Here is a 27,038-nt window from a genome sequence, read left to right as displayed (position 1 = left end):
AACACACAAATCATTCCTTCTGAAACTACCACCACATGTAGTTTGCTACATGAAGTAGCAAAACTTCAAAGAGTTACATCCTTGCTATCTCTAATTCCTCTCCTCCCATTCTCCTTTAAATATATTTCAGTTTGGCTTTCACATAAAGCATTCTAAAGAAAGTGCTCAGCCAAGTCACTAGGGATCTCTTTACTGTTAAAGTCAATGGTGCTCAGTCATCATCTCATTTGACCTCTCAGCAGCACTTGCCACCACTGATCACTCTCTCCTCCTTCATATACTTTCTTCTCTTGGCTTCTAAGGCATCCTATCTCCTGGTTTCCTGCCTTCCAAGAGATTGCTCTTTCTCAACCTCAATCATCTTGCTTCTCATCTCTCCAGCCTCTTGATTTTGACGTGACCAGGGCTCAATCTCTCTCTTCTCTTCTCTATCTAGACTCACTCCATTGCTGAACTCATCTAAATTAACCAGAAAATAAGTAAGTGACAACTACCAAATTTGTACTTTTGATCCACACCTCTTTTCCAAACTCCAGACTTAATACCCAACCATTTTCTCAACATCTCCAGTTAGAAGTCTAACAGACAAACCTTAATATTTACATCCCAAACTCCTAATCTCATTCCCCCCAAACCTGCTACACCTATGCCAACTGCCCTCTTTGTCCCATGCCCCACATAGAGCATCAGGATATTTAGTTGGTTCAACCTTAAAAACAAATCCAAACTCACCACTTCTCACCACCTCCACTGCCATACCCTCTGATCCAGCAACCATCATCTTTAGTTAGGTAAATACAATAGCTTCCTAACCTTCCAACTCAGCCTATTCTCAACACAGTAGCCAGAGTGGACTCTGTAGAAAGTAAGATCATGCCACTCCTCTACTCAAAATCATTCTCTAGCTTACCTTTTCACACATATTTAAAGCTAAAGTATTGATAATTACGGTGATCTACATGGCTCTACACGACCTATACTCTCACCACCTCACTGACTTGCTGCCCTATCCTATTCTTCCTTGCTTACTGGGTTACAGGCAAACTGTCTCTCCTGCTCATCAAATGTAATTTGCATTGGTACTCCCTCTGTCTAACACCCTATTCCTCACTTGACCACATGGCTAAATCCCTCCTCCCCAGGTTTTCATTGGAAAGAAACAATCTTAATAAGGCTTATTACCTGGATTCCCCCATTAAAAATTGCAAGTCCAACCAATAGCAGTCTAACAGCACTCCTAAATTCCTTATATTTTCACAGGATTTAGCACCCTTTAACATTATGCAGTTTTCTTATTATTAAGTTTATTAAGTTTATTGTTTTCCTGTCTTTCCCTGCTAGATAGAACATGAGCTTCATTAAGGGCGAGGATATTTGTCTACTTTGTTCACGGATGTATCCCAGGAACCTAGAAGAGTGCCTGGCACACAGAAGGCATTCAGTAAATATTTGAGGAATGAATATTTTTGAATACCAATTATATATCAAGTACAGTCTATAGAAATACAGTGCTCAAAAACAGAGTTCCCATCTCAACCTTATACTACTACTAAATTCCAAAGTATAAGAACCATGGCTAATTATTTTTCTCATGCATTTTCATGCAGTATACTATAAATATTCAGAATAGGTAATGAAAATATTAAAGGACATTTTTCAACTCAAATATATTTGCTGAAATTAAGCTATATAGTGTCTCTAAAGTTGAAGTGTTTTACTAAAAATGATAAAATTTATTAAAGCTGATATCATGCTACTGCCTTGTCATTGAAAACAATTATTCTTTGAAATAACCTTATTGAGGACCTAAAGGCTAAAATTCCTCCTAATATGTGAAATACCATGTATCACATATTAAACAAAGATAATTGAAACATCTCTTTTTAACTGAAAGTATTTTTTCCTTAGAACTGAAAAATCTACTCTTCTCAACACACTATTTTCAGTAACTGGTTTAATTTTATAACTTATTATTTAATTGTATTTTCATGGAAATTAATTTACTTTTGTAATAATTTTTAGCCCAATCACTGCTACTGAGTTACCTAAAGTAATGAAAAAGAAGAAATATTTCCTTAAGAGTTATGGCCACATCACAGAGGAAATAAACATACCAGCTACTGCTTGTAGCTTGAAATTCTTTAGAATTTACTTACTAAATAAGTATTAGCAATCAATAGAAACTGTTTTCCAATAGCAATTTAATGCTTCTATTTGGAAAAGATATTTTAAAATAGTAAGAATCCTGCAAAGTAGATTGTTTCAACAGGGATTTACTTTCTCAACACACATCAGGACTAAAAACTAGGGGAAATTTGTCAATTCATCAAGTTTACATTTAAATCAAAAAAAGTAATGAATAATCATTTATTTCTTTACTTGAAATGTTGAGCCTTAAATTCTAGTACTGATCACTCAGAAATGTATGAGTGATAGTTTTCCCTAGCTATCTGGGTTTTATACTATTTTTTTACATTGCATTATGAACCTCAACTCAATTCAAACATCACTAATTAAGTCATTGACAAAGAAGTTAATATTTATCTATTGGAACTCAGTTATAAACAAATAACAAATTTCCAAATAGCCCATTTGATTATTAAATGTCTGCCATCATTATTAGTTATAATATACTTTCATATGGCCAATGAGTTGGAAGAAACTCCCAACCAGGTTGGAAGAAAGAGACTTTCATCATATATAGCTGCCTCCTCTGACCACTAACAGAGCTAGCTACAAAATGGATATATTGAAACATGTGCCCTGTCCACATAATTTTCAGATTGAAATAACATGTCCCATGTTGTCACATACTGTGATTCTATATACAATTCTGAAATCCCAAAGAGCAGTACTGCATTTTCTCTGAACTATCATGTATAACCAGAAACAAATAGAACAAGACTATTAAGTATTTAAACTTTTATTACATCACAGTTTCTTTTCAAATCTCAGCTCACTAGTTTTGGCTTTACTACACTGTAATAAAATTATTGTGGCTTTTAGTTCTTTCAGAGGAAAATATACAATATAATATTCTTAAAAGTCAAGATAATTCTTAAACTTTTCAAAGATTTTCACACTTCTATTTCAGTGAACATCACAGTATTTGTAACAGATATGGCACTGTGTTCTTCTAGGTTCATGGGGGAATGTGCCTTGCTGTGTGCTGGAATATAAGAAAGGCTTTGAAGAAAATGAATCTGTAGAGTTCAAAATCACTATCAAGATTTGGTTTTTCAGCTCAGTGGATTACATACCTTGCCCAGTAATTCTCCCAACGTGACATCTTCATGATTGAGAACCCATTTCTTATCCTGTGGCAAAGAAAAAGAACAGTTTTTTAGCCCAAGCAAGAATGCAGTTCCTGTAAGATGCATTTGAGGCAGTGGCAAATAGACCTAAGGGATATTGCATTCAGACCATTCAATAATCAGCACACTAAGAAGTTGTAACCTCAAGAGGTTATAAAACAGATTTAAGAAATGTTACCACACAATAGAACTTTAAGGTCTACATTATAGCAAACTTCTATCAGAATTCTCAGCCTTCAAAATGATAGTACCCCTGTAACTAGAACACAGCATGCATTCTCCTCCCACCATAAAGCTTAGGCTATGCTATTATTTGTCATTTCAAAAACGCTGTGTCATAAGTACATGAGGGAATCTCATTTTGCAATGTAAAATTTCCAATCCTCACTTGATCATAGAGAATTATTTTATACCCAAACTACATTACTAAGAGCTAATTTTTCCACAACTGATCATGAATTATAGCTGTCTGTTACACTGCATATAGTCCCACATCTTTCCCAAACATCAATTACAGTATCATCAAGGTACACAAGATCAGTGATGCAAACATGCCATGATAAAAGAACATCCCATTATGTGATCTCAAGAGCTAATCAGTACTTAGGGAATATTTTATCATCTAAAAAGTCTCAGCTATGAGAGCACACAATACTGTAATGTTAGAAAGACATATTAGATTTAAAAAAAAAAAAAAAGAAGTAAGGAAAAATGAATGAAGTGGGGTGGCGGGAGAAAGGAGAGAAGGAAAAATGAGGGGATGGAGCAAAGAGAGAAAGAAGAAAAGAAAATCCTGGAATGGTATATTTTATTCTTGATTTTTAAAAAATTTAATGTTAAAGTATAGTATTCCCCCATTACACAGACTGAAATATAATTATGAGCTATAGAATGAATTGTAACAAGTAATCAAACATCTTGAAGTAAGAATCCACCCTAACTATGGCTTAAAAATGTCCTGGACAGCCATCTGAAGTACTTTACCTTCTGAAACACCATGTGACAAACACTCAACCACCACCCTCTGATTGTTCAACAAAGGGAACAGCAATGATTTTTTAAAATGGTTTACATGTATAATCTTTAGGGGTTCAGAATAGCCTCCCCAAGATGTGCTACTTTAGCATGTGGATTATTTTGAGCTAAAGGCAATTGAGACCCTGTGGGCTCAAGGCAAAGCTTTACTTCTCCCTTAAAGAATTTAAATTGGGGGCCTTACCCATAATAAGAGCTATTACCAGAAATAAGTTTTTATGACCTATCTGTATGACAGGGCAAATATCCAATTACTAAACAACTGCTCTTCCTATTTGTGAATTACCCTCCTTCTCTCTGAAGCCTCACGCCCCTATCCTATCCCTTAGCTCAGGATGGCACATATACCTCATTTTACGTTTCTAACTCAACTTCTCACGCCTGTGGGGTTCCTGTATGTACAAAATTAGATCCGATATTCTCCTGTTAATATGTCTCATGTCAATTTAATTCTTAGACCAGCCAGAAGAACCTAGAAGGGTAGAGGAAGTTTTCTTTCTCCATGACAAGTCTTTCAACCTAAATAAAAAGCCAGAACTATAAAGGTCCTGAAAAAAAATATAGCAGAATATCTTCATTACCAAGTATGTAAAGAAAGATTTCTTAGGACACAAAAAGCACATAAAAGAAACACCTGGAATTCATCAAAATTAAAAACACTTGTTCCTCCAAAGGCTCTTTTGAAAAAACGAAAAGTCCAGCTACAATCTGGGAGAACATTTTTGCAATACGTATATTTGACAAATAATTTGTATGTAAAACATACAGAGAATGCATACCTCAAAAACAAGGTGACAAACAACCCAATTTTAAGAAACTGGGTAGAATACTTAACAAAAGAGGATGGACAAATAGACAATAAGTACATCAAGAGATGTTTAACATCACTAGTCAGTGACACACAAATACAAACCAAAATAAGATGCCACTTCATACCATTAGAATGAAGTGCCTTCTATTTACAATAGCCAAGACATGGCAACAAACTAAATGCCCATGGACAGATGAATGGATAAAGAAGATGTGGTATATATATACAATGGAATATTACTCAGTCAGAAAAAGAATGAAATAATGCCTTTTGCAGCAACATGGATAAACCTAGAGATTATCATACTAAGTGAAGTAAGTCAGACAGGGAAAGACAAATATCATATGATATCACTTATATATGGAATCTAAAAAAAAACGATACAAATGAACTTTACAAAACAGAAAGAGACTCACAGACAGAGAACAAACTAATGGTTACCAAAGGGGAAAGGGGGTGGGGAAGGATAAATTAGGAGTTTGGAATTAGCAGACACAAATTACTATATATAAAATAGGTGGGGCTTCCCTGGTGGCGCAGTGGTTAAGAATCTGCTTGCCAATGCAGGGGACGCGGGTTCGAGCCCTGCTCCAGGAAGATCTCACATGCTGCGGAGCAACTAAGCCCGTGTGCCACAACCACTGAGCCTGCGCTCCAGAGCCCGTGCGCCCCAACTCCCGAAGCCCGGGCGCCTAGAGCCTGTGCTCTGCAACAAAAGAAGCCACCGCAATGAGAAGCCCGCGCACTGCAAGGAAGAGTAGCCCCCGCTCGCCGCAACAAGAGAAAGCCCGTGCACAGCAACAAAGACCCAACGCAGCCAAAAATAAATAAATAAATAAAATAAATAAATAAAATAAAATAGATAAACAAAAAGTTCCTAGTGTGTAACACAGGAACTATATGCAGTATCTTGTAAAAAAAAAAAAAACTATAATGGAAAAGAATCTGTAAAAGTTTATATATATATACACACACACACATATATATGTTGAATAACTTTGCTGTATACAAGAAACTAACACTGTAAATCAACTATATTTCTATTAAAAAAGGAAAGTGCCTTGAAGAGCCTGTCTGTGTCTGGGATGTCTCTCAGATCTTTTATGCTTGTTTACAGTTGGTGACAGGATGAGATATTGAAAGGACCCCTAACTCCTGTAATTTAAATAACGACTATGGTGTTACCTGGGGGAAAGATGAGGGGTGCTATTGTCAGGGAAGAGGTGTAAGGGGAGAAATGGGATATTAAACGGGATGTGGAATGCTTACTACTGCCAGAATGGCTAGGGGGTCACTCCTGATTTGAAGTCACAAAAATAACCTTTCCACTGATTAGTCCGGGAGAAGACAAGGCTGGGAAGAGGACTAACTGCCTAACCAAAAACCCTAAAATTGAAGAGGAGTCAGTTAAGAATAAGGTTGCTCTTGATCTGTTTTAGCTAAAATGAAGATCACAGAGAAGGAGCCTAGAGCCTCAGAATTTAGATTTGTGACTCCATCTGTAAGAGGGAGGGACAAAATACCCAAAGGGGATTCAGTGGCAATTTGATAACTGCAATTTTGTAGAAATGTGGATAGAGGGGCAAACTCCAAACTGTCAAATTGGAAAAAGGCAGTAGCATTTAACACATGCTCTGAAGAGGGGAACTACGCAACTCCTCCCTTAGACAATAAACGAAATACTCCTACTGAGGCTGCTGAGTGATTGAGAAAGACAAGCAACTTTAGTTACATGATGATACTAAAGCTTCACCAAACACTAGGCCTCTGGCTCAGGCAATGATGGATATGGTAACAAAAGGAGGTCCAACTCTTACATAAATTTATGTCAAGGGAACAAAAAGCAAACAAGCAGAGACTACATCAGAAGATAATTCAAAGGTAAGGTTAGGGAATAGGGACATTAAGTAACAAGGAGTTTGGAGAATGGAGAGTTGCCGAAGGAGCCTGGATCCTTGTCTTCCCCACCATCTTTATTGACCTCTCTTCTTTTCCCCTTTGCTCCAAAGCAAAGTCACACTCAGAAGGGTTGCCAGAAAGAGCTGCAGTTCACTCCTTAACAACTGTCCCAGACCTGGTATCTCCTACAGAGATTATACCACATACTCTTGGCTTTATCTTTACTCTTTTTTCTATAGAGGAGCAAGGAGATTTGTACAACCTTCTTGAATCTGGAGAAGGAACAGAAAGAATGGAGGCAGATTGCCTCCAAGAAACAGGAATGGCAGCATCTTCCCTGGTTTCACAGATCAACTGAATGAAAATAAAAGTTGTACTAAAGTATAAGTCAACAGAAGTAAAACAGACGTAAAAATATGCATTAAAACCATAATGAATAGAGTTGACAGTTTTACTGTTTCATCTGCTTGCTAGTGATTTGTGACCATATAGGAATATCCACAAACCTATGTCCAAAACTAATGATTAAATTTGTCTGATGTTGAAGCTACAAAAAACTTGATTTAGACTCTTCAAATGTTCTTGACATTAGGACTCCACTCCTTAATTCATGAATATTAACACATCATTACCATGGTGAAAGAAACATATACTTCCCCCATTTATCAGTTATCTCTGAAAATGAAAAAAATAACATTTTGAAACATCAAATTATTTGGGCTAAACTGGACAACTCATTTTTAAAGGGGGGAATGGAAGACAACTCTAAGGCCTTAATACATTTTTTAAAACTATGCATTTCTGGGGAATTCCCTGGTGGTCCAGTACTGAGGACTTGGCGCGTTCACTGCCGAGGGCCCGGGTTCAATCCCTTGTTGGGAACTAAGATCCCACAAGCCGAGCAGTGTGGCAAAAAAAAAAAAAAAAAAAAGGAATTTCTGCGTTTCATCAACTGATCAGAATATTTTCTAAAACTGCTTAAGAGTAGATTTAAAGTCAGCCCACCATAGTACAGGCAAAGGAAAGTAAGTATTATCACTTGTCTGAAATCCAAACTTTTGTAAAGAAAAGCTGGGGACACATTTTTAACATGTTCCCACATACACTTGCTTGCTAAATCTCAGAAGAACCCCCATTAGATTGGCAGGAAATGCATTATCTCCACTTCACATTGAAAACCAAGGCCTTGAGAAGATAAAATCCTGACTGTGATCACACAGGTACTAAGTTTCAGAGTTGAGATAAGAACCTTGATCTTTTGTCTTTTGGCCCACTATTCCAACACATTCTTCCTTGCCTTTCACTGGTCTCTTCAGTGTGGTAAAGAATATTACATTTAAAATGAAACTCAGTAGTATAATAATTTTCTGAGCCTGAATAATAAATATAAGTATATTATGTCAGGTAATTAAAAAGAAGGGTCAAATATAGGACATACTATCTATAACCTGAATAAGTGCCATTAATATTTAAAATCTTAGATATTTACCTACAATATATGATAAATGAGCGTTATGTTACCAGAGAGCCAATTCATGCCAAACTGTAGAACTACCCTAGAGGTAAAAATTTTCACATATATAAAGTCTCATTGAGACTTTTAACTGTTATATTTAACATAATCGATTGCAAAAAGGTTTTTCATTTGAGTTATAGACCAGGAAGGTCAATGAAGCAGCTTTGAGAATTGAATCATCTTGAGCAAAGAACATATGGGCTTGCGGCAACTCAGCTGGAAGATATGGGAATTCTGCCTAAAGTGCACCTTGCATAATCGTTACACACCTCCTGCCGACCATCTCCACGGCAATAACATTGATTCCAGTTTGCTCACCTCCCAGAACTTCAACCTATTTTCTAACTACATTGTAAGTTGTCATCCAAGTCCCAATTTAGAAGCCTATATTGGGAGTGTAGATCATCATTTATTTCCATGGGTAGCTTTAAGTACAATTTAAAAACATGGTTGTCATGGCAACATTTCTCAGTCAAGGTTTTAGGATGTGTCAAGTTTATTTGTATTCTCTTCCTGAAAATCTTTGGCCTCCATACTTGTGTTAGCAAATGCTGCCGAGTCCAAACTACCCACTGAATGTAGGGAGAAATTTGTTTAAACTTCAAAGGTAACGCCAGTTTTACCAACTTTAATAAAGACAAGGAACAACCAGCAATTCTAAAAGTAAAGTAAGCTAAACAATGAGAAATATTTAATTAGCTGGTATTAATAGAAATTCAAAAGTTTTTTTTTTTTTAATTTGTTAAAGCAATGAAGATTTCTTGATTCCCGGGCTTGTGCTTCTACCACTAGTACCTATAAAACCTTACCACAATCTTGGATATCCTTTAAGTCTTTGAATACTTGTCTAGTATGCTAGGAATACTGCTCCTCTCTTGAGGAGAATCACTATAGCCCATTCCTGCTATTGAATATACTTCTCCGACTCTACTGGAATAAAAACACCAAAGAAATATAGATTGGCAAGGACGCCAATCTAGATTTCAGAGGTGATGTAGTCCACCCTTCTGCCCCAACAGTGATAGGCCATCCATCCATTCATCAGTTTAGTTATCCACTCCTTCAACAAATCTTTATCAAACACTGCTACTCACAGCAGATGAGAATTATGACTTTAAGCAATTAAGAAATCACTAAAACACCCAGTAATGAAGAACACTCTGTTTCATTAACGAAGCCAATTTAATTTTGAATTATTCTAATTCTTACAAGGATTTTATTATATTTAACTTTTAATCAGTTGGTTCTAGTACTAGGAACACAAAGGATGCACCTCCTCTGTCTACTACCTAACAGGGAATTATATGTTTGAAGACGAAAAGCACATCCTCCTGAAGGCAAGGTTTTCTGACGTTAAATGTCTAGCATTCCTTCCATCATTTTTTCATGTGAAGTGACTTCTAGACATTTCTGAAATATATGTAGTGGTCATTAACTATATCTGAGAGCACATGATAGTTAAATTATAATGAACAATATATTGTGATCTACTTAGTTTTCTGAAATGTATGTACATCTCACACTACCTTTCCGCTTTCATGTTCACAAATAAAGGAAACAATATTACAATCTTCAAACTTTTCCTTCATTACTAAGATTATTTTACTAATATCTTAGCACTGTATATTCGTTGAATCATCAAGTATGATATAGGGAATAGTTTTTTTTTTCTGTTTCTAAAACGTAACAATTCATTTGAAAATTATTAGTAGGGAAACAGTGTATTTTCAAGAAGAAAAATGTGGCAGGACATAAACATTCCCAACTGATTTAAAAGACTTTTTACTGAAATTTGGAATACATCCCAGTTTTCTAAGGGAGGTTTTTATAATTGAAATGTTTGTTTTCTGTATTTTTATGGGCAACTTTGTTGAAAGATGATTTTGTGATGAATCTTGTCAGTGATATGATAAGTAGAAGATGCAGGTAGTGTAGAGCTAATGTTAATACTTGATATCTTTATTTTTTTACAACTTAAATAACAGACCTTAAGTAATTAAGACTGTTGTCAAAATTTTAGGTCAAACATAAAATTCACATAACCATACAACCATAATAACCCAGTAAATAAACAACTAGGAGTTTCTCAAAATTTACAAGTATTTCTTCTTAATGATGAAAAATAAAAAAACCATGGGTAATCTTCATGAATGTAGTTTAACATAAAGAGCTTTAAGACTAATAGTAAACAGGAACTGCATAATTATTACTCTAATGATATGTCAGTGCTTTAGTGGTACATTAAAAAACTCAGTAAATTACTGCATTACAAGTAGATATGAGAGACTAGAATGTAAGAAATAAAGTGTAGAAGTAATTTTTTCTATAGGTTACTTCTTATCTTTATTAGAGTTATTTACATTTTTGTAGCATCAAATATTTATATCAAAATTCCTCTCTGACACAGGAGGGCAAAAATGTTGCTAAACTATACAGGTAAACGAGTCTAATACTGGATTGTTTTTATTGAAGAATAGTTTACAATAGTGTGTTAGTTTCAGCTGTACAGCACAGTGCAGATTCTATTGCCTTATAGGTTATTACAAGGTACTGGGTATAATTCCCTGTGCTATACAGTAAATCCTTGATGCTATCTATTTTATGTATAGTAGTTTGTATCTGTTAATCCCGTGCTCCTAATCTGTCCCTCCCTGCTCCCTTCCTCTCCCCTTTGGTAACCATAAGTTTGTTTTCTATGCCTGTGAGTCAGTTTCTGTTTTGTGTATACATTCATTTGTGTATTATTTTAGATTCCACATATAAGTAATATCTATAGTATGTCTTTCTCTGAGTTGTTTCACTAAGCATAATATTCTACGACAACCAACACTGCAGCAAATGGCAATATTTCATTCTTTTTATGGCTGAGAAATATTCCATTGTGTGTATATACCACTTCTTAAGCCAGTCATCTGTGATGGGCACTTGGGTTGTTTCCATGTCTTGGCTATTATAAACAGTGCTGTTATCAACATTGGGGTGCATGTATCTTTTTGAATTAGAGTTTTTATTTTTTCAGGATATACGACCAGGAGTGGAATTGCTGGATAATATGGTAGCTCTATTTTTAGTTTTTTAAGGAACCTCCATGCTGTTTTCCATAGTGGCTGCACCAACAGTGTACAAGGATTACCTTTTTTCCACATCCTCTCCAACATTTATTATTTGTAGACTTTTTAACAATAGCCATTCTGACTGGTGTGAGGTGCTACCTCACTGTTGTTTTGATTTGCGTTTCACTAATAATTAGAGAAGTGGAGCATCTTTTCATGTGCCTGTCAGCCATCTGTATGTCTTCTTTGGAGTAAAAATGTCTGTTTAGGTTTTCTGCCCATTTTTTGATTGGGTTGTCTTTTTGATACTGAGTTGTATGAGCTGTCTGTATATTTTGGATATTAATCCTTTGTGGGCTGCATCATTTTCAAATATTGTCTCCCATTCCATGGGTTGTCTTTTGGATTTGCTGATGGTTTCCTTTGTTGAGCAAAAGCTTTTAAGTTTGATTAGGTCCCATTTGTTTAGTTTTGCTTTAATTTCTTTTGCCTTTAGAGAATGATCTAAGAAAATATTGCTACAATTTATGTCAGAGTGTTCAACCTATGTTCTCTTCTAGGAGTTCTATGGTGTCATGTCTTACATTTAGGTCTTTATTTTTGTATGTGATGTGAGGGAATGTTCTAATTTCATTGTTTTACACGTAACTGTCCAGGTTTCCCAGCACTACGTGATGGGATTTTAATATTTCATGAACTCCCCAGTTTTCATACCCTTGGACAGAAGGCAACTAAATGAAAAAAATCCTGCAGTGAAAGGTCCAAACAATATGAGCACTACACTGGCAGCATCTGCTGCAACACTTTATCGTATGTGTATCCTGATCTTCCCAAAGACTTAGAATCCCAAAGGATGCCTCTCCTCTAGACCTTCCCGACCCTCTTGTCCTTACCAAGTACTCTTTAAAAGAGTGCAAATCTGTCTGACATTACCTCTTTCTATCTTTACTCCAAGTCTCCCACATATATATATTTGTTTGCAGAGTCTACTCACTGAATGTAACAAGAAATTTATTTAACTTTCAAAGGTAATATCAGTTATACTTACTTTAACAAAGACAAAAAGAAATGGGCAATTCTAAGTTAACGGGCAAGCTAAGCAATAACTAGATGACTTAGGTAAGCTAAACAAATATTCAATATAGTTGACAGATTATTAACATTTGGGGATTTTATCTTAATATTTATTTTGAGTGTTGTTTTTACTGACATCATCCTGAAACTTTTAGGTAATATTTTGGAGTATATACCTATGCTTCCACTATCTCTAGTTAGGAGATTTATGACATAATGTGCATCTGGAATTCACCCTCATCACTAAGAGAGGAGGTGCTTTATCACTTGGAAGAAGCAAATACTCCAGTGGGCTCTGGCAGTAATATCCATAGACTCCATATTCTTTAAGCTTAGTACAACTAGCATAAAATGGCTTTCCTTTTTTTTTTTTTTTTTTTTCCAAAAGCCATCGGAATGCACCTGATACCTCTGTATTTCTAAATAGATGATTTAAGTCTTATCAAAGAGACATAATAATTACAATGACAAATATTGCTAAAAAACTATTGATATCTAAAAAAATCTCCCAAGGATAATACTTTTTTAAACATTGAATTGTTTAAATACTCAGGACACTTAAAAATTACCTAAAAATAAATTTTTGAAATTTGCAAAATTAAATATTCTAATTCCATTTTCTTAGGAATGATGTAATTTTATAACATCTTGAGGCCAAATTTCTCATCTGTGAATGTGATCAATCCTTGTAAATCACACACTTTTAGGGAAAATGGTAATTCTGTAAGAAAATATGAATAATTTGTACTCAAAATCAGTTCTAAGAAATGAATTTAACTAACCAGGCATATTGTCCATGTTTTACACAAATATTTCAAAGTAAAAAGAATGAAATTTAAATAAAGTAACAGAGATTAGAAGTTCCATTAACAGTTAATCCAATTTTAGCACCATATTCTAAAGCAGAATACCGTGACAATTCTATTTGCTAACTCAAACCTTGTTTCTTATTTCTTAGAAAATCTTTGGCTTTCAGAAATAAACTAGTAAATATGGACAAAAGTAGAAGCAGATGCTGAAACATAAAGAATCAGTATTGATTAAAATGCTTCACAAAGTGAATTAAAGGGAAATTTTTTCTGAAACAGTTAAGGTTAAAATTCATAGCTAAGCTATCAGGTAATTTCCTAATTAATTCCTTATATTAGAGTGAATTTTTACACGTCAACCCTTCTTACAAAGAAACATATCACAATAAACATCAGAGAAAGCATATTTAACTCACAGAAATTGATATAAAAGAAACTCAAAAGTTTATTCAATAGATTTGATAGCTTATAACTTCTAACTTCATCCATTCTAGTACCAGAATTGTAAGTAAAATTAACTGACTTGAGATTCATCTTTTTTTCTTTCCTTTCCTTTTCTGAAAGGTATGCAAATAAGAAATGGGGAAGAGAAGAGTGAAAACTAGAATACACCTGCTACTACCATGGCAATAACAATAAAATGTAATTATACTCTTTTGGAAGAAAGCAGGACTGAAGAGAGCAGTCAAGAGGTCTAGTCTAGGGCTTCCCTGGTGGCGCAGTGGTTGAGAGTCTGCCTGCCAATGCAGGGGACACGGGTTCGAGCCCTGGTCTGGGAAGATCCCACATGCCGCGGAGCAACTAAGCCCGTGAGCCACAATTACTGAGCCTGCGCGTCTGGAGCCCGTGCTCTGCAACAAGAGAGGCCGCGACGGTGAGAGGCCCGCGCACCGCGATAAAGAGTGGCCCCCGCTCGCCGCAACTAGAGAAAGCCCACGCACAGAAACGAAGACCCAACACAGCCAAAAATATATAAATAAATAAAAAAAAAAAAAAAAAAAAAGAGGTCTAGTCTAGTTCATATAATATACATGAATGGGCTCTATATAGTCAAAGAGACTACTGCTAGGAAAGATTTTTCCAGGACTCACTTTGAGGCACAATATAATACACAAGAAGACAACAGAACAGTCTGGTATACACCAAGCTATGCAACTTACTAAAAGAAAGCCAAAACAGTGAAATAGCATGTTGGGGAAACAATGGAAGCTGAGATACAGCACAAAGCCTGGCTCCAAATCCATCCTACCATGTATACACTGAATTGTGCTAGAAATTCAAAGATATGTGAATTCAAAGATGAGTTAAACACAGTTCCCATTCTCAAGGGCTTTAATATAAGCATATGGAGAGTAAAGAGTCAGAAGCATGAATAGTCTAGAGCTGGAACACTGAGGTGCATGTGGTCAATATAAAGATGCATAAAAAAGGCTTCACAGAAGAGGTAGAAAGGTTTCCCAAATTTCTCAGAGTAACTTTTCCTTAATTTCCTACAAGTTACTAAACTAAGAAAACTATAAAGTTCTTGCTTTAGGTGGTCAGAAGTCATACATAGTCTTTGTGAAAAGAAAACAGCCATGCTACTCCCTAGGGTCCATGAAAGGAAAAGGAAAAGGTTAAGTGGAAGCTGCTTGGGGTGAGAAAAAAAAAAAAAAAGGCACAGGAGGTATGTGTTTCAGTGCAGGAGTGAAGGGTAGGGGTTGGTCAGGGATCGCAATGTTTCTTTTATCTGTGGTGGATGATTGTCATCATTTCACCAACACTAACTTTCTTCTTCCCAGCCTCTCCTCAAACTAGAGGGTTTGTTTTTCTATTTCATTCCCACCAAACTTTTTCCCCATATACCAGGCAGCAGTCTCTGCCATAGGCCATAGGAGCCATCACTCCTATGGAACTCAATGTTACAACTACACTGGAGGGGAAGAGATGAAACGCTAGGGAGATATATAGTCCTGGAATTTCAAGACAGACTCAAAACATAAGGGTATATTCTATTAGACCCTTATGAAATGGTGGTTCTGACCCATACATTAAATACATGATCAATAAATTTAAGAATCCAAACATCATTGCAAACATTGCTTCTCTAGGAAAGTTCATCTCCAAAGAATCAATTAGAGATAAACTTTTAGAGTACACTCTATTCAAAATGTTATTTAAAGTGTCACATGACTAATATAACTGATGATAAAAGTCAGAGAAAAGAAGCCATATTGTATTAGATAACTCAGAAAAAAAGCTTCATAAAGAGGTAAAAGTTAAAAAAAAAAGAGGTAACAGTTAACATAAGCCTTGAATATGGTTATAATTCTGATATACTAAAAGGAGAAAATAACTTCAGCAAATGCCTAGAAAAAAAGTGCAGATCTTCTAGGCAGAGTGAATACACCAATATGGTAGAAGCAAAAAGTTCTTAAAGGGGGTAGTGGTGGGTAGAAAAACTACAGATAAACTTTCTGACCAAACCATGGAGAGCTTTAAGTACCAAGCAATTTAGTATTCACTTAATCTTATACCCAGGGAGGGAGAGAGGGAGAGGAGAGGGAGAGGAGAGGGAGAAGCTGAAAGACTACTGAAACAAATAATGGCTGAAAAATTTCCAAATTTTTCACAAATTTGGAAGACACAAACCTACAAATTCAGGAAACTGAGAGAAATTTACATAGGATAAACCCAAAGAAATCAGTTAAACTAGACATATCATAATTATACTTCTCAAAATTAAGGACAAAGAAAATGTCTGGAAAGCAGCCAGAGAGAAATGACATATTACCTATAGGCAAACAATTCAAAAGACAGATTTCTCCTCTGAAACTATGGGGTTCAGAAGGAGGGAGCACAATATTTTTCAATTGTTGAAAGAAAAGAACTGTCAATTGCCACTACAGGTGACAAGACTATCTTTTAAGAATAAAGGTAAAATAAAGACATTCTTGGATGAAGGAAAACTAAAAGGATGTGATCAAAAATAAACAGGGTTGTAATATTTTCTTTCTACTCCTCAATGAATTGTTTTCTGTACCCCAGATACTCCAATGGGGCAGATACTGAAGCCAACGGAACGTTAATTAGGATAGAAGAGACATAGGAAAAGTAACTCATGGGACAATTCCCCTTTAACTTTCATTTAACTCCGTGTGAGGAAAGAGTTAACACAACAGATCAGTTTCACTTGGTTCCTGCTTACCTTGATAGCATACCCTTAGTCAAAACTGAGAACTTCTGGAATGTTCAAATGTTACTGAGTAATGTTAGTCCATATGCCTCAAGTGGCAGGTCAAGATGAACATGTTATTAGCTTGTTTAAAATAAACCTGAAGAGTCATGCTGTGCATCTGGTACCTGTTCTGAGGTCCTCACACCATGGCTGGTCATGTAGCAGGTATGGGATCAGCTCCCTCTGAGAATTCTGGACTCCAAGACTCAGAGTTTCCTGAGCATATCTCTGCAGTTTGTAGGTGGAAAGACATGCCCATGCAATTCCTGCATAAACAGGGCAAGAAAGCCTGTACTTGACCTCTCCTTTGCTGTTCCTGCCGTTCTCACATGTATCCTTTGCTGCAATAAATCTTAGCCTTGAGTATAACTTTAGTAAGTTTATGTGAGTCTTTCCAGTGAACTAGTAGGTGGGGTGGGACTATCAAGACACTCAGGGCTTTCAGGTTCTGAGAGATAGGTTCCTCAGGCAGCAAATGGCGGAAACAGTGTTTGAACCCACATCTTTCTGACTTTGCTGGCTATGTCCTTTCTAACAACTTACACTGCCTCCCCAAATAGAGTACTATATTTAAAGCAATGCATATGACTCGTTCAAGTTCAGAGATTGACTATCATGCAATTATCAGTTTTAATTAACTGAAACACAATGGGTTATACGTTCTATTTCAAGTTCTAGTCCTAAAAGAAGATTTCTGACTTATGTTTTATATACTTCGCTTTCAGCAAATGATTGCTATGTAATTCAATTATAGATTGCTCTTCACTGAACTGAATTTACTAGATTATAATCTAATTTAAAGCCTTACATTTTGCACATTCACAATTTGGGGGTCAAAGAATAAAGTCACAATAAAACTTTAAAGTTGTAGTTAAGTAAAATGACTCCATATAGCTGGCAGAATTATGAATCAATTTTGTAAAATTTTAAAATAATCTATAACCTAAAATAAGAACTTCAGTCTCTAGACCACTTATTCCTACTAGATGAGATATGACAAATATTCCGTTTTCCCATAGTAACTCTATCAATTTTTCTATAAAATTTAAAGAAATCATAAAAAACAAGAAAAAATTAAGTCATAATAATATTTTCCACTTTCATGAAAACACTAGGCTTTTGTAATCCTTCATCTTTGCACATGAACAGGTATAATAATAGGCATGAGCTATAAAAATAGCTACAAATAAAACCCAATGACAGCTTTAAAATGTTAAAACCTGAATTTTAGAATTACTTTGGCTTCATAAAAGTAGCTATTTTAAATGAAGTGAACAAAGTAGCAAATAAGCGGCTTCTCCTTTGTTCTATGGAAGAAAACTAGCCACAGTCTGCGTGGGCTACAGGGGACTAATCAGTGCTTCTTGGTGGACTGCCACAGGGTGCAGATGGTCACTATTTATTATGCCAATTAATCCCTGCCAAATTGCTCTGGGATGGCTGTGCATTTCTTCCTACAGTTATCCTTTTAAAGAGCTTTACAGGGATACAGGGACATATCTGAAATTAGATTAAGCAGATAACTCAGAGGGATTAGGAGTATGATTTGAATGAATGATTTAAGAGAATAGTCACTTCTCCAGGAAAAAAGCCCACCTAAAATACTCCCAACGGTACTACAGAACAATCTTATCTATCCCTATATCTTTTCCATGTTAAAAATTCAGTAAAAGGAGTTCTTCCATAAGGGTGAAGAAGAGATATATTTTAATGCAACATTTTCACTTTTACATTTTTTTAGTAATTACTTCTGCCTTAAACAAATACAGGACAACTCACTAATGCAATAATACAACCTATTCCCAAGCAAGAACCAATGTAATATAGGTCCAACTTGAGAATTTAGTTACCAAAAATAGTGAAAATACAAGCTTTATCCATCCCATGGTTAAATGGATGGGAGTAATCCTCCTGTATAATGCATTTTTTAAAAAGGCAAAAACACAGACTTAAAAAAATCTCACTACAAAGGTTTAACACCTAAAGCAGATAAATTTCTGAATATATTGACAACATGACATTTCAGAGCTTTTATTTTGAAGCCACAAGCCCAGTGTATAATCCTTAGAAGGAATAATTAACAAAATGTCACAATACAGAACATAAAATGATTGTCAGAGTCTGTAATTTTTCTACTATTCATACTGAGAAATGATTGCTATCTCTTCTTTTATACACAGGTTTTCAGTCAGTCTGCTTCATTACCTGCTTAGCACATTTGTTCCACTCAAAATTTCAGCCACAGCTTATTTTTTGAGTCCAAGGGTTATTCAGAATTTGATCAGCTTTGTCATTAAAGTTATCAGGGTTGCTTTAGAATAAAAATCCTTATTGACAAGTATGCAAAGTAGTCTGCCTGTCTGGAATCCACTTGAGTAGCTTTTAGTAATTGAATACTTGTTTAAATGCTCTATAAATTAATACTAAATAATTCAAAAGTTCTTTGCCCCCAAATGGTTATTTGGGAAACTTCCATTTATCACCGTAGAAAATATTTCATTACTGTACCTGAAAGTTACATAAAATAGTTTTTGTATGTGTATGGTATACTTTTGTCTTTTGAGAGAGAATTTTAATTCTTATTTTTAATGCATGCCTACTCAAATTCTCTACTTACATTATAAACTTCTGTTTCTATTAGTATACTATTAATTGAAAAAAGGCTATATAACTTTCTGTACACATTAATATTTTTCAACTCACTTTCATTCATCTGAACTTTAGAACATCTCATTTTTCTTGACTAAAACTCTCAGAGCCAAAGTCACCCTCCAAAGGGAGACACGCGCAGCTGGAATAAGTAAAAAAAAAAAAAAAAAAAAATGCTGATACAGACTCTTTCTACGTTCTGGAAACTGAATGACTAAAAATAACCAGCTAGAACAATATGCAGGTTCAACTTAGTCTATCAAATTCCTACAAGATATACCTTATTATTCATCCATTAATACTATGTCATAGATAATTATCCCTTTTGCTGATGGGATTGAGTTTAACAAACACAATGTGAAAGGCACAAGGGTTCATTAAAATGACAGCAAAGTATAGATTCTGTTTTTAGGAGTTTATTATCCAGTGAGAACAGGAGAAAGAAACAGATCTTACAGTACCTTTATCCCTAGAGAGCGAAAGAGATGAAATTTCTAGCTTTTTCCTTCTAGTCTTGGCATCTACCCTTGCTCCTTTCTACACCCCCCCCACTTCGCCCATTGAGATGAGGTCTCTCTCAGGTGGGTTCGGCTCTCTCCCCAGTGGCCAACTGAACAGGAGGAGATGTGTCTGAGTGAAGTGGGTCAGGGCCTTGCTTCTGGGACCTCTCTCCACTCTGTGTAGGGGGTGGCACCCTCATGAGCAAGAGATATGCAAGGAGTGCCACTTGTCCTCTCCTCAAGGAACACATGGCAGGGTCATTTTGGGGGGTCAGTGGAGTTATCTCTGGAACCAGACACTGGCAAAAGGCGGCTGAGTGGTATTGAGGACAATTCCATGGGATTTATCAGAACCTTCCTCTACAGCTCCGAAGGCTAAAGGAACGTAGGGCTCTATGGCACTGCAGCAAGAGCCCTCTGTGCTATGTGGTGGTTGAGAGTGGAGGCTGTGGAGTCAAAGTGCTTGGGCTTTAAGTATGGCTGTGCTGTGCTATGTCATCAACCTCGCCTCCTTGAGCCTCCGTCTCCTTATCTCAAGATGAAGACGAAAACAGCAGCTACCATACAGAGTGGCTCTAAACACTGAATGAGGTTTTTATAAAGAGCTTCGCACAGCGCTTCACACACAGTACGTGCTTACTGAACACTCACCATTCTCCTTACTCAAGATCCCTCAAACCTTTGGGAAGAGAGCAGTCCGTCATCTTTCACACTCATCTACCTCAAGCACCTTGTCTTTCCTTTTAAGCAAACCATGATCCTGCTCAGACCTTCCTTCCTTCCTTCAACAAGGATTTACTCAATGTCTATTAAGTGACAGGCACTGTGCTAGGCACTGGCTTAAAAAGGTGACAGAAGCCAGTCCCTCTCCTTGAGGAGAGGAAAAAGTGAAAATATGTTTGCAAATTACAAAAAAAAAAGATATAAAACACAAACAATAATACTGAGATAAAGAATAACAGTGGAGGTAGCCATTTAAACAGACTGGCATTTAAACTGAGTCTGAAACTAGGCAGAGACAAGGACACAATATTCCAGACAGAAAGCACAGTTGGAACAAAGACTCTGAGACACGGGAAGAGCATGGTATGTCCAAGAAACAGATTCCATATTGATCCCCTGAGTTCTAGACTTGGACATACGATTATATACTTGACATCTTTATTAGAATGTATAACAGTATCTCAAACTAACCAGGTTCATAATGGAACTCTATTCCTATCTCCAAAAAATGCATTCTCATGGTGTTCCCCATTTCGGTGTTAACTACTATCTATCCAGTTTCTCAAACCAAAAATCATAAGAGTCATTCTTGAGTCTTTTCTCTGCCTCGTCTCCCATAGACAATCCATCAAGAAATGCTGCAACTACTTCCAAAAGATCTTAACACATGTACTTTCTGTCCATCTCTAATCCCACCACTTAAGACCAAGTAGGTATCATTTCTTCCCTAGACCACTGAAACAGTCTTTTAACCTGATTTCTTGCTTCCATCCTTACCTCATAAATATTCTAAATGCATGAGAGAGTTGTAAATGATCTTTTAAAAAATGTAATTAAGTATTAGAGAAATGCAAATCAAAACTACAATGAGGTTATCACCTCACACCAGTTAGAATGGGCATCATCAGAAAATCTACAAACAACAAATGCTGGAGAGGATGTGGAGAAAAGGGAACCCTCTTGCACTGTTGGTGGGAATGTAAATTGATACAGTCACTATGGAGAACAATATGGAGGTTCCTTAAAAAACTAAAAATAGAATTATCATATGACCCAGCAATCCCACTACTGGGCATATACCCAGAGAAAACCGTAATTCAAAAAGACACATGCACCCGAATGTTCATTGCAGCATTATTTACAATAGTCAGGTCATGGAAGCAACCTAAATGCCCATCAACAGACGAATGGATAAAGAAGTTGTGGTACATATATACAATGGAATATTACTCAGCCATAAAAAGGAACGAAATCGAGTCATTTGTTGAGACGTGGATGGATCTAGAGAGTGTCATACAGAGTGAAGTAAGTCAGAAAGAGAAAAACAAATATCGTATATTAATGCATGTATGTGGAACCTAGAAAAATGGTACAGATGAGCCGGTTTGCAGGGCAGAAGTTGAGACACAGATGTAGAGAACAGACATATGGACACCAAAGGGGGAAAACTGCAGTGGGGTGGGGATGGTGGTGTGCTGAATTGGGCGATTGGGATTGACATGTATACACTGATGTGTATAAAATTGATGACTAATAAGAACCTGCAGTATAAAAAAACAAACAAACAAAAAATGTAATTAAGAACTGTCATCCCTTTTATTAAAACACTCCAAGAGTGTCCCATTGGTCTTAGAATAAAATGCAAACTCTCTCCCATAGCATACTAGGACATGATCTCGTTCCCACAGTTCTCTACACTTATCTTATTCCACTACCTCCTTTGAGGACCTCTTTACATTCTTTACATAGACTAAGTCTGTGGTTATTGTTGATTTTGAACTCTGTACATGTGTACTACAAAGTCACTCTACCTAGGACTTACTCATCTCTCTAATTTCTTCCATAGATAACCCATTTCATGTTCCAGGTCTTCCAGTCAAATTGTATCTCCTCAAAGAAACTTTATCTGACCATCTGATCTAAAACGGATTTCAAATGGTAGTATAATATTTCTGTGTTATGTCATTAACATTTGTGGGGCCCAATATCACTTATCTAAATATGCAGAAGTTATATATTCAGTTAAACTGTTACATAAATTATGTTCTATTACATTCCTTTGTCAAATGTACCTCCCCCAATATCTGGGAAGTCAAATACTTCTCAAGAGTTCTGCACTAGAACATGGTGAGAAGAAACTGGCCATTAAAAAAGCTTACTTTAAGAAGGAAATAATCTGATGCTATAAGCAAAGTTTGATCCAGGCCTCATTCTCTAAGTTTGCTGCTTCTCTTCCCACTCATGATTCCATTGCACTCCTCAAGGAGCCTAGCATGTATACACACCTGTGGACACCCCATCCTGCACATCCAAGCTGCATGTGTGTGTGCCATGAACAGCCACCTGTTGGTTGCCCTTCAGATGGTCTACCCTTGAGAGCATGGACCTGGATAGGCCATGGAGGTGGATCCAGGGTTGCTGGGGCAGGGTATCTGACGTCCTCGAGACCCTGAAGGGGAATCCACCAACCATATGTGGGCACACATTCCGGGGGCTACAAACGCCTCAACTGCAGGCAGAGCACAACTGGCGGGGTGCCAAAGTGGAGCCACAGCAGGAGCTACGTAAACTCCTTCTGGGCCTAAGGACCTCACCAGTTCACTTGTTTCCTTTTCAGCAACATTAAACTATAATTATCTTTTAATTTATTTGTTTACTTTTCTCTATCTCCTCCCTCTAAAAGGTAAGCTGCATACTTATAGGAGCTTTGTCTGTCTTGTAATGTCTGACACATACATCGCTGGTATTTAATAAACACTTGTTGGATTATAGTTCTTACAGTGATAGCATGAAAATACAACAACTTTTAGAAAAAATGTTTCACAAGGTCATGTTTTGCAAATAAATACCTACCAAATCTAAGGAAACTAAGCATTTGCATTTCAACTAATCTTATTTGTGTAAGACTTACAGTGTAGTAAAAGTTATCAACTTTATAAGATGGCAGATATGTTATCCGAAAGCCTTAGTAATTTTATAGAATATTAAGATAAATACTGAGAATCTTTCGTTATAAACTAAAGGCTAATAGGTAGGAAGAAACTGGTCAATGAAAAGGCTTACTTTTAGAAGAAAATATTCTAATGTATTTTATATTCAGCATATGTAGAATATTCAAAACATGATTCTAGCTACAGAACTTAGCAAATTGTTAGAACACTAAAAATGAAAAGCAATTTCTGTTTGTGAGTCAAATTTTCATTAAATTACTTGATAATTATTTAAACATACCACTATACTATGCATTTGGTATCAAATTGTATCTCTTCAAAGAAACTATCCGACTATAAGTTTCTTGATTTCAAGATGAAAAGAAAGATCCAAGAAGACGCCACAGCAGAGAATCCAATATTATGGCCCCTGATATCACTCTTATTCAGGTCAAGGAAAACTTAAAAAGGCTGATGGTTAGCCAAAATTTAAATTTTACAATGCTCCTGCATACCAGCTAAAAATCTAAGTTTGTTAATTATAGTGGTAGTAAGATGGCACTGAGTAGAGCAAAAAGTCATTGTTTCTTTGAATCTAATCATGAGGTGGGTGTGAAATATTTTGGCATTTGTGAGAACAGATGTGTTAAAGTAGCTACACTAGAATCATTTTACTTAATATGTGAAGCAAAATACTGAAAATAACTTGAAATTTAAAAAGAATAAAAAAACAAAAAGATCGAAAAGAAAGAACCTGAACTATCAATAGAAGTTATCTCTAGGATTTGAATAATAATTATTTTCTTCTTTGTATTATCACTTTTACTATAGAATGCCTATACTAATAATCAGAAAATCAAATGCTTTCTTATAAAAGAAATACAGTGAATGAAATAGGTAGAAATGTGGTTGGAATTATGTAAACTTCTTTGAATAAACTGAATAAATTTGTGGAAAAAAAAAACCCAAGGAGAATAAAGGTAGAATGATTCCTTAACTCCTGGTTATAGGTATACTAATGTCATGATGGTCTTTATGTTTTGAAGATAATAAAAATGCCATTTGATTCAGAGTATTTCTACATTGTGGTAGAGACCAGAGACATGACCAAATATATGCTATATTATTTATGACTATAAAGTAATATTACATATTTAAATATTAATATTTAAATTAATATTTTTAAAGCACTATTTCTAAGTAAACTTATTCCAGGAATACTGCTCTTGCTCAAAACAACTTTGGGAATCCATTTTAAAAACTGCCTTCAGAACTTAAGAACATTTCCAATGTTAGCAGATGATCAACCTATGGAAGTAGAATTTTGTAGGGTCAATCATTAAGAGTCAAATCTGGTGGGTGTGATAGGTGGCCAAACTTGCTAAAAAAACAAGTTGACTGCCAAGTAGAAAGACGCATTTTGTGTGGTTCAGAAGTTCCCCTGGGGGCTTCCCTGGTGGTGCAGTGGTTAAGAATCTGCCTGCCAATGCAGGGGACATACGGTAAGATCTCACATGCTGCGGAGCAACTAAGCCCGTGTGCCACAACTACTGAGCCTGCGCTCTAGAACCCGTGAGCCACAACTACTGAGCCTGCGTGCCACAACTACTGGAGCCTGTACACCTAGAGCCCGTGCTCCGAAACAAGAGAAGCCACCACAATGAGAAGCCCGTGCACCGTAACAAAGAGTAGCCCCCGCTCGCCACAACTAGAGAGAGCTCACATGCAGCAACGAAGACCCAACATAGCCATAAATTAAATAAATAAATAAATAAATAAATAAATAAATAAATAAATAAAATTTATTTTAAAAAAAAGTTACCCTGAAGTCAGTCGCAAAAGAAATAAATTTTAAAGCATTTTTAGGGAAGCACAGCATTGTTAGAATTTTTCTTCTTCAAGATTATCTTGATGATAATAAGCGTAAATCATTATCAGAATTCTTTACATTAGTTTTAGAACTTTATGGAAGTAGCTAGATTTATATGTACCAAAGGTTCAGTTTGGGAAGGAAAGAGTTATCAGCAGCTTTGTGACTCACTTCTTCTCTGGCACTACAGGGAAGAATGCCAGAAGGAATGAAGGACCTCCATCAGACCTCCTTGTAAAGTTATGAATAGATTGGTTTTCAAACCTCAGTCTGCATCAGAATCACCTGGAGGACTTTGCAAGATTGACAGGTCTCACCCCAAGACTTTCTCAGTAGGTCTGGCAGATGACCCAAGAATTTGTATTTCTACAAAGTTCCCAGGTGAAGTTGATGCTGCTGGTCTGCTGATCATACTTTGACACTACTACTACTAGTACTTTGGTATATACCTAGGAGAAAGTTACCAGGGAGGGCTTACCTATAAAGTTAAGCCAGATACAACTGGTGTTCTAGATTGGTTATTGTAGATAAACCTATAATTTTAGGACTTATGAGGGCATGACTAGCTAGAGAATAGGAAGTAGTTACATAAGGATTTTTTTTCTGTAAAATTAAGGGACTGAAAGAATAGAGTCCCCAAACCATACATTGTTTGGAACTTATCTGTTAATCCAAAACCAAAACTTATCCTCCTGTGAAGAAAGGGACACTTTCTGAAGCTGTATATCATGGACACAAGCCCCTCAGGGAAAAAATACTACATTTGTGCCTGATTTCTGCTTTAGTTTTTGAATTATTATAATATTTTGGTGTTGGATGATAGCTGTGATTTGCCTGAATCAGCTTTGACATTTCAACCTTTTGTGTTAAGACAAGTGGCTTCTCAAAGTCACATGGTTTAATAGTGGTATTACTTAACTAGCTATCAAACTTTCATATTCTTGTTTTGCATTTTTCCTTATTATTTACCCAACCAAGGGCTAGGCAAAGATGCTCAGAAAACAACATGGGGGAAAGCAACTCTACAACTTGAGCCCTCCTTAAAGTTCATATTTTGCTTAGAGAACACAGTGAATCCTTTAAAATGCTGTGGGAAGTAATTCTTATAGCTATGACATTTTAAAAGATTACTCTATGCCAGACACTATAACGTTCACATGTGTATGATTATATATGTATGAATCCATTTAAATCTGTCGAAACCTACCAGGCAATCATAAATCCAGTTTATAGATGAGGAAATGAAAGTTTAGAATGATAAATTTACCCAACCTACATATCTGCATCGTCAGGATTCAGATTTGATACTCAAGTCTGTATTCTTCACTGCCAAACTACATTGAAAATTGTGAAAAGGCAAAAGATAATGGGGAAAAGGTGGTTATAAAAACCTTGGTTATCTAGAGTTCTCTATATGTATAATCCCAATGATAAGGTATTATTTTAACTCTACATCAACATCATAATAGATTGTTTATCAACCTTAAATCTTTATATGTTCAATATGAAGACAAGTATGTTTTTAAATGGGCAGGATAAAGCAAAAGTATAAACTTCAATGATTCTTACTAATGCTTTCTAGTCAGTGCAAGTAATTTCTGTGGATAATCTGATTTTTTTGGATAAGACTCCAAAAGC

At 36.0% G+C, this 27,038-nt stretch overlaps 1 protein-coding gene across 5 annotated transcripts in view; it reads right to left on the bottom strand.

The window, feature by feature from the left end:
- Positions 1-27,038, bottom strand: part of FER (FER tyrosine kinase) — a 467,575-nt gene that overhangs the window by 164,258 nt on the left and 276,279 nt on the right. For all 5 annotated transcript variants that reach the window (XM_057540547.1, XM_057540548.1, XM_007192081.3 and 2 more), the window contains one exon: positions 3,261-3,317. In XM_057540547.1, coding sequence (XP_057396530.1) covers positions 3,261-3,317 — 57 coding nt within the window. The remainder of the gene's footprint in view (positions 1-3,260; positions 3,318-27,038) is intronic.

The sequence above is a fragment of the Balaenoptera acutorostrata genome, chromosome 2, assembly GCF_949987535.1.
Source record: "Balaenoptera acutorostrata chromosome 2, mBalAcu1.1, whole genome shotgun sequence".
In the NCBI taxonomy this organism is placed as follows: Eukaryota; Metazoa; Chordata; class Mammalia; order Artiodactyla; family Balaenopteridae; genus Balaenoptera; species Balaenoptera acutorostrata.
The sequence above is the reverse complement of the archived record's forward strand: the minus strand, read 5'-3'. Positions and strand labels throughout refer to the sequence as shown.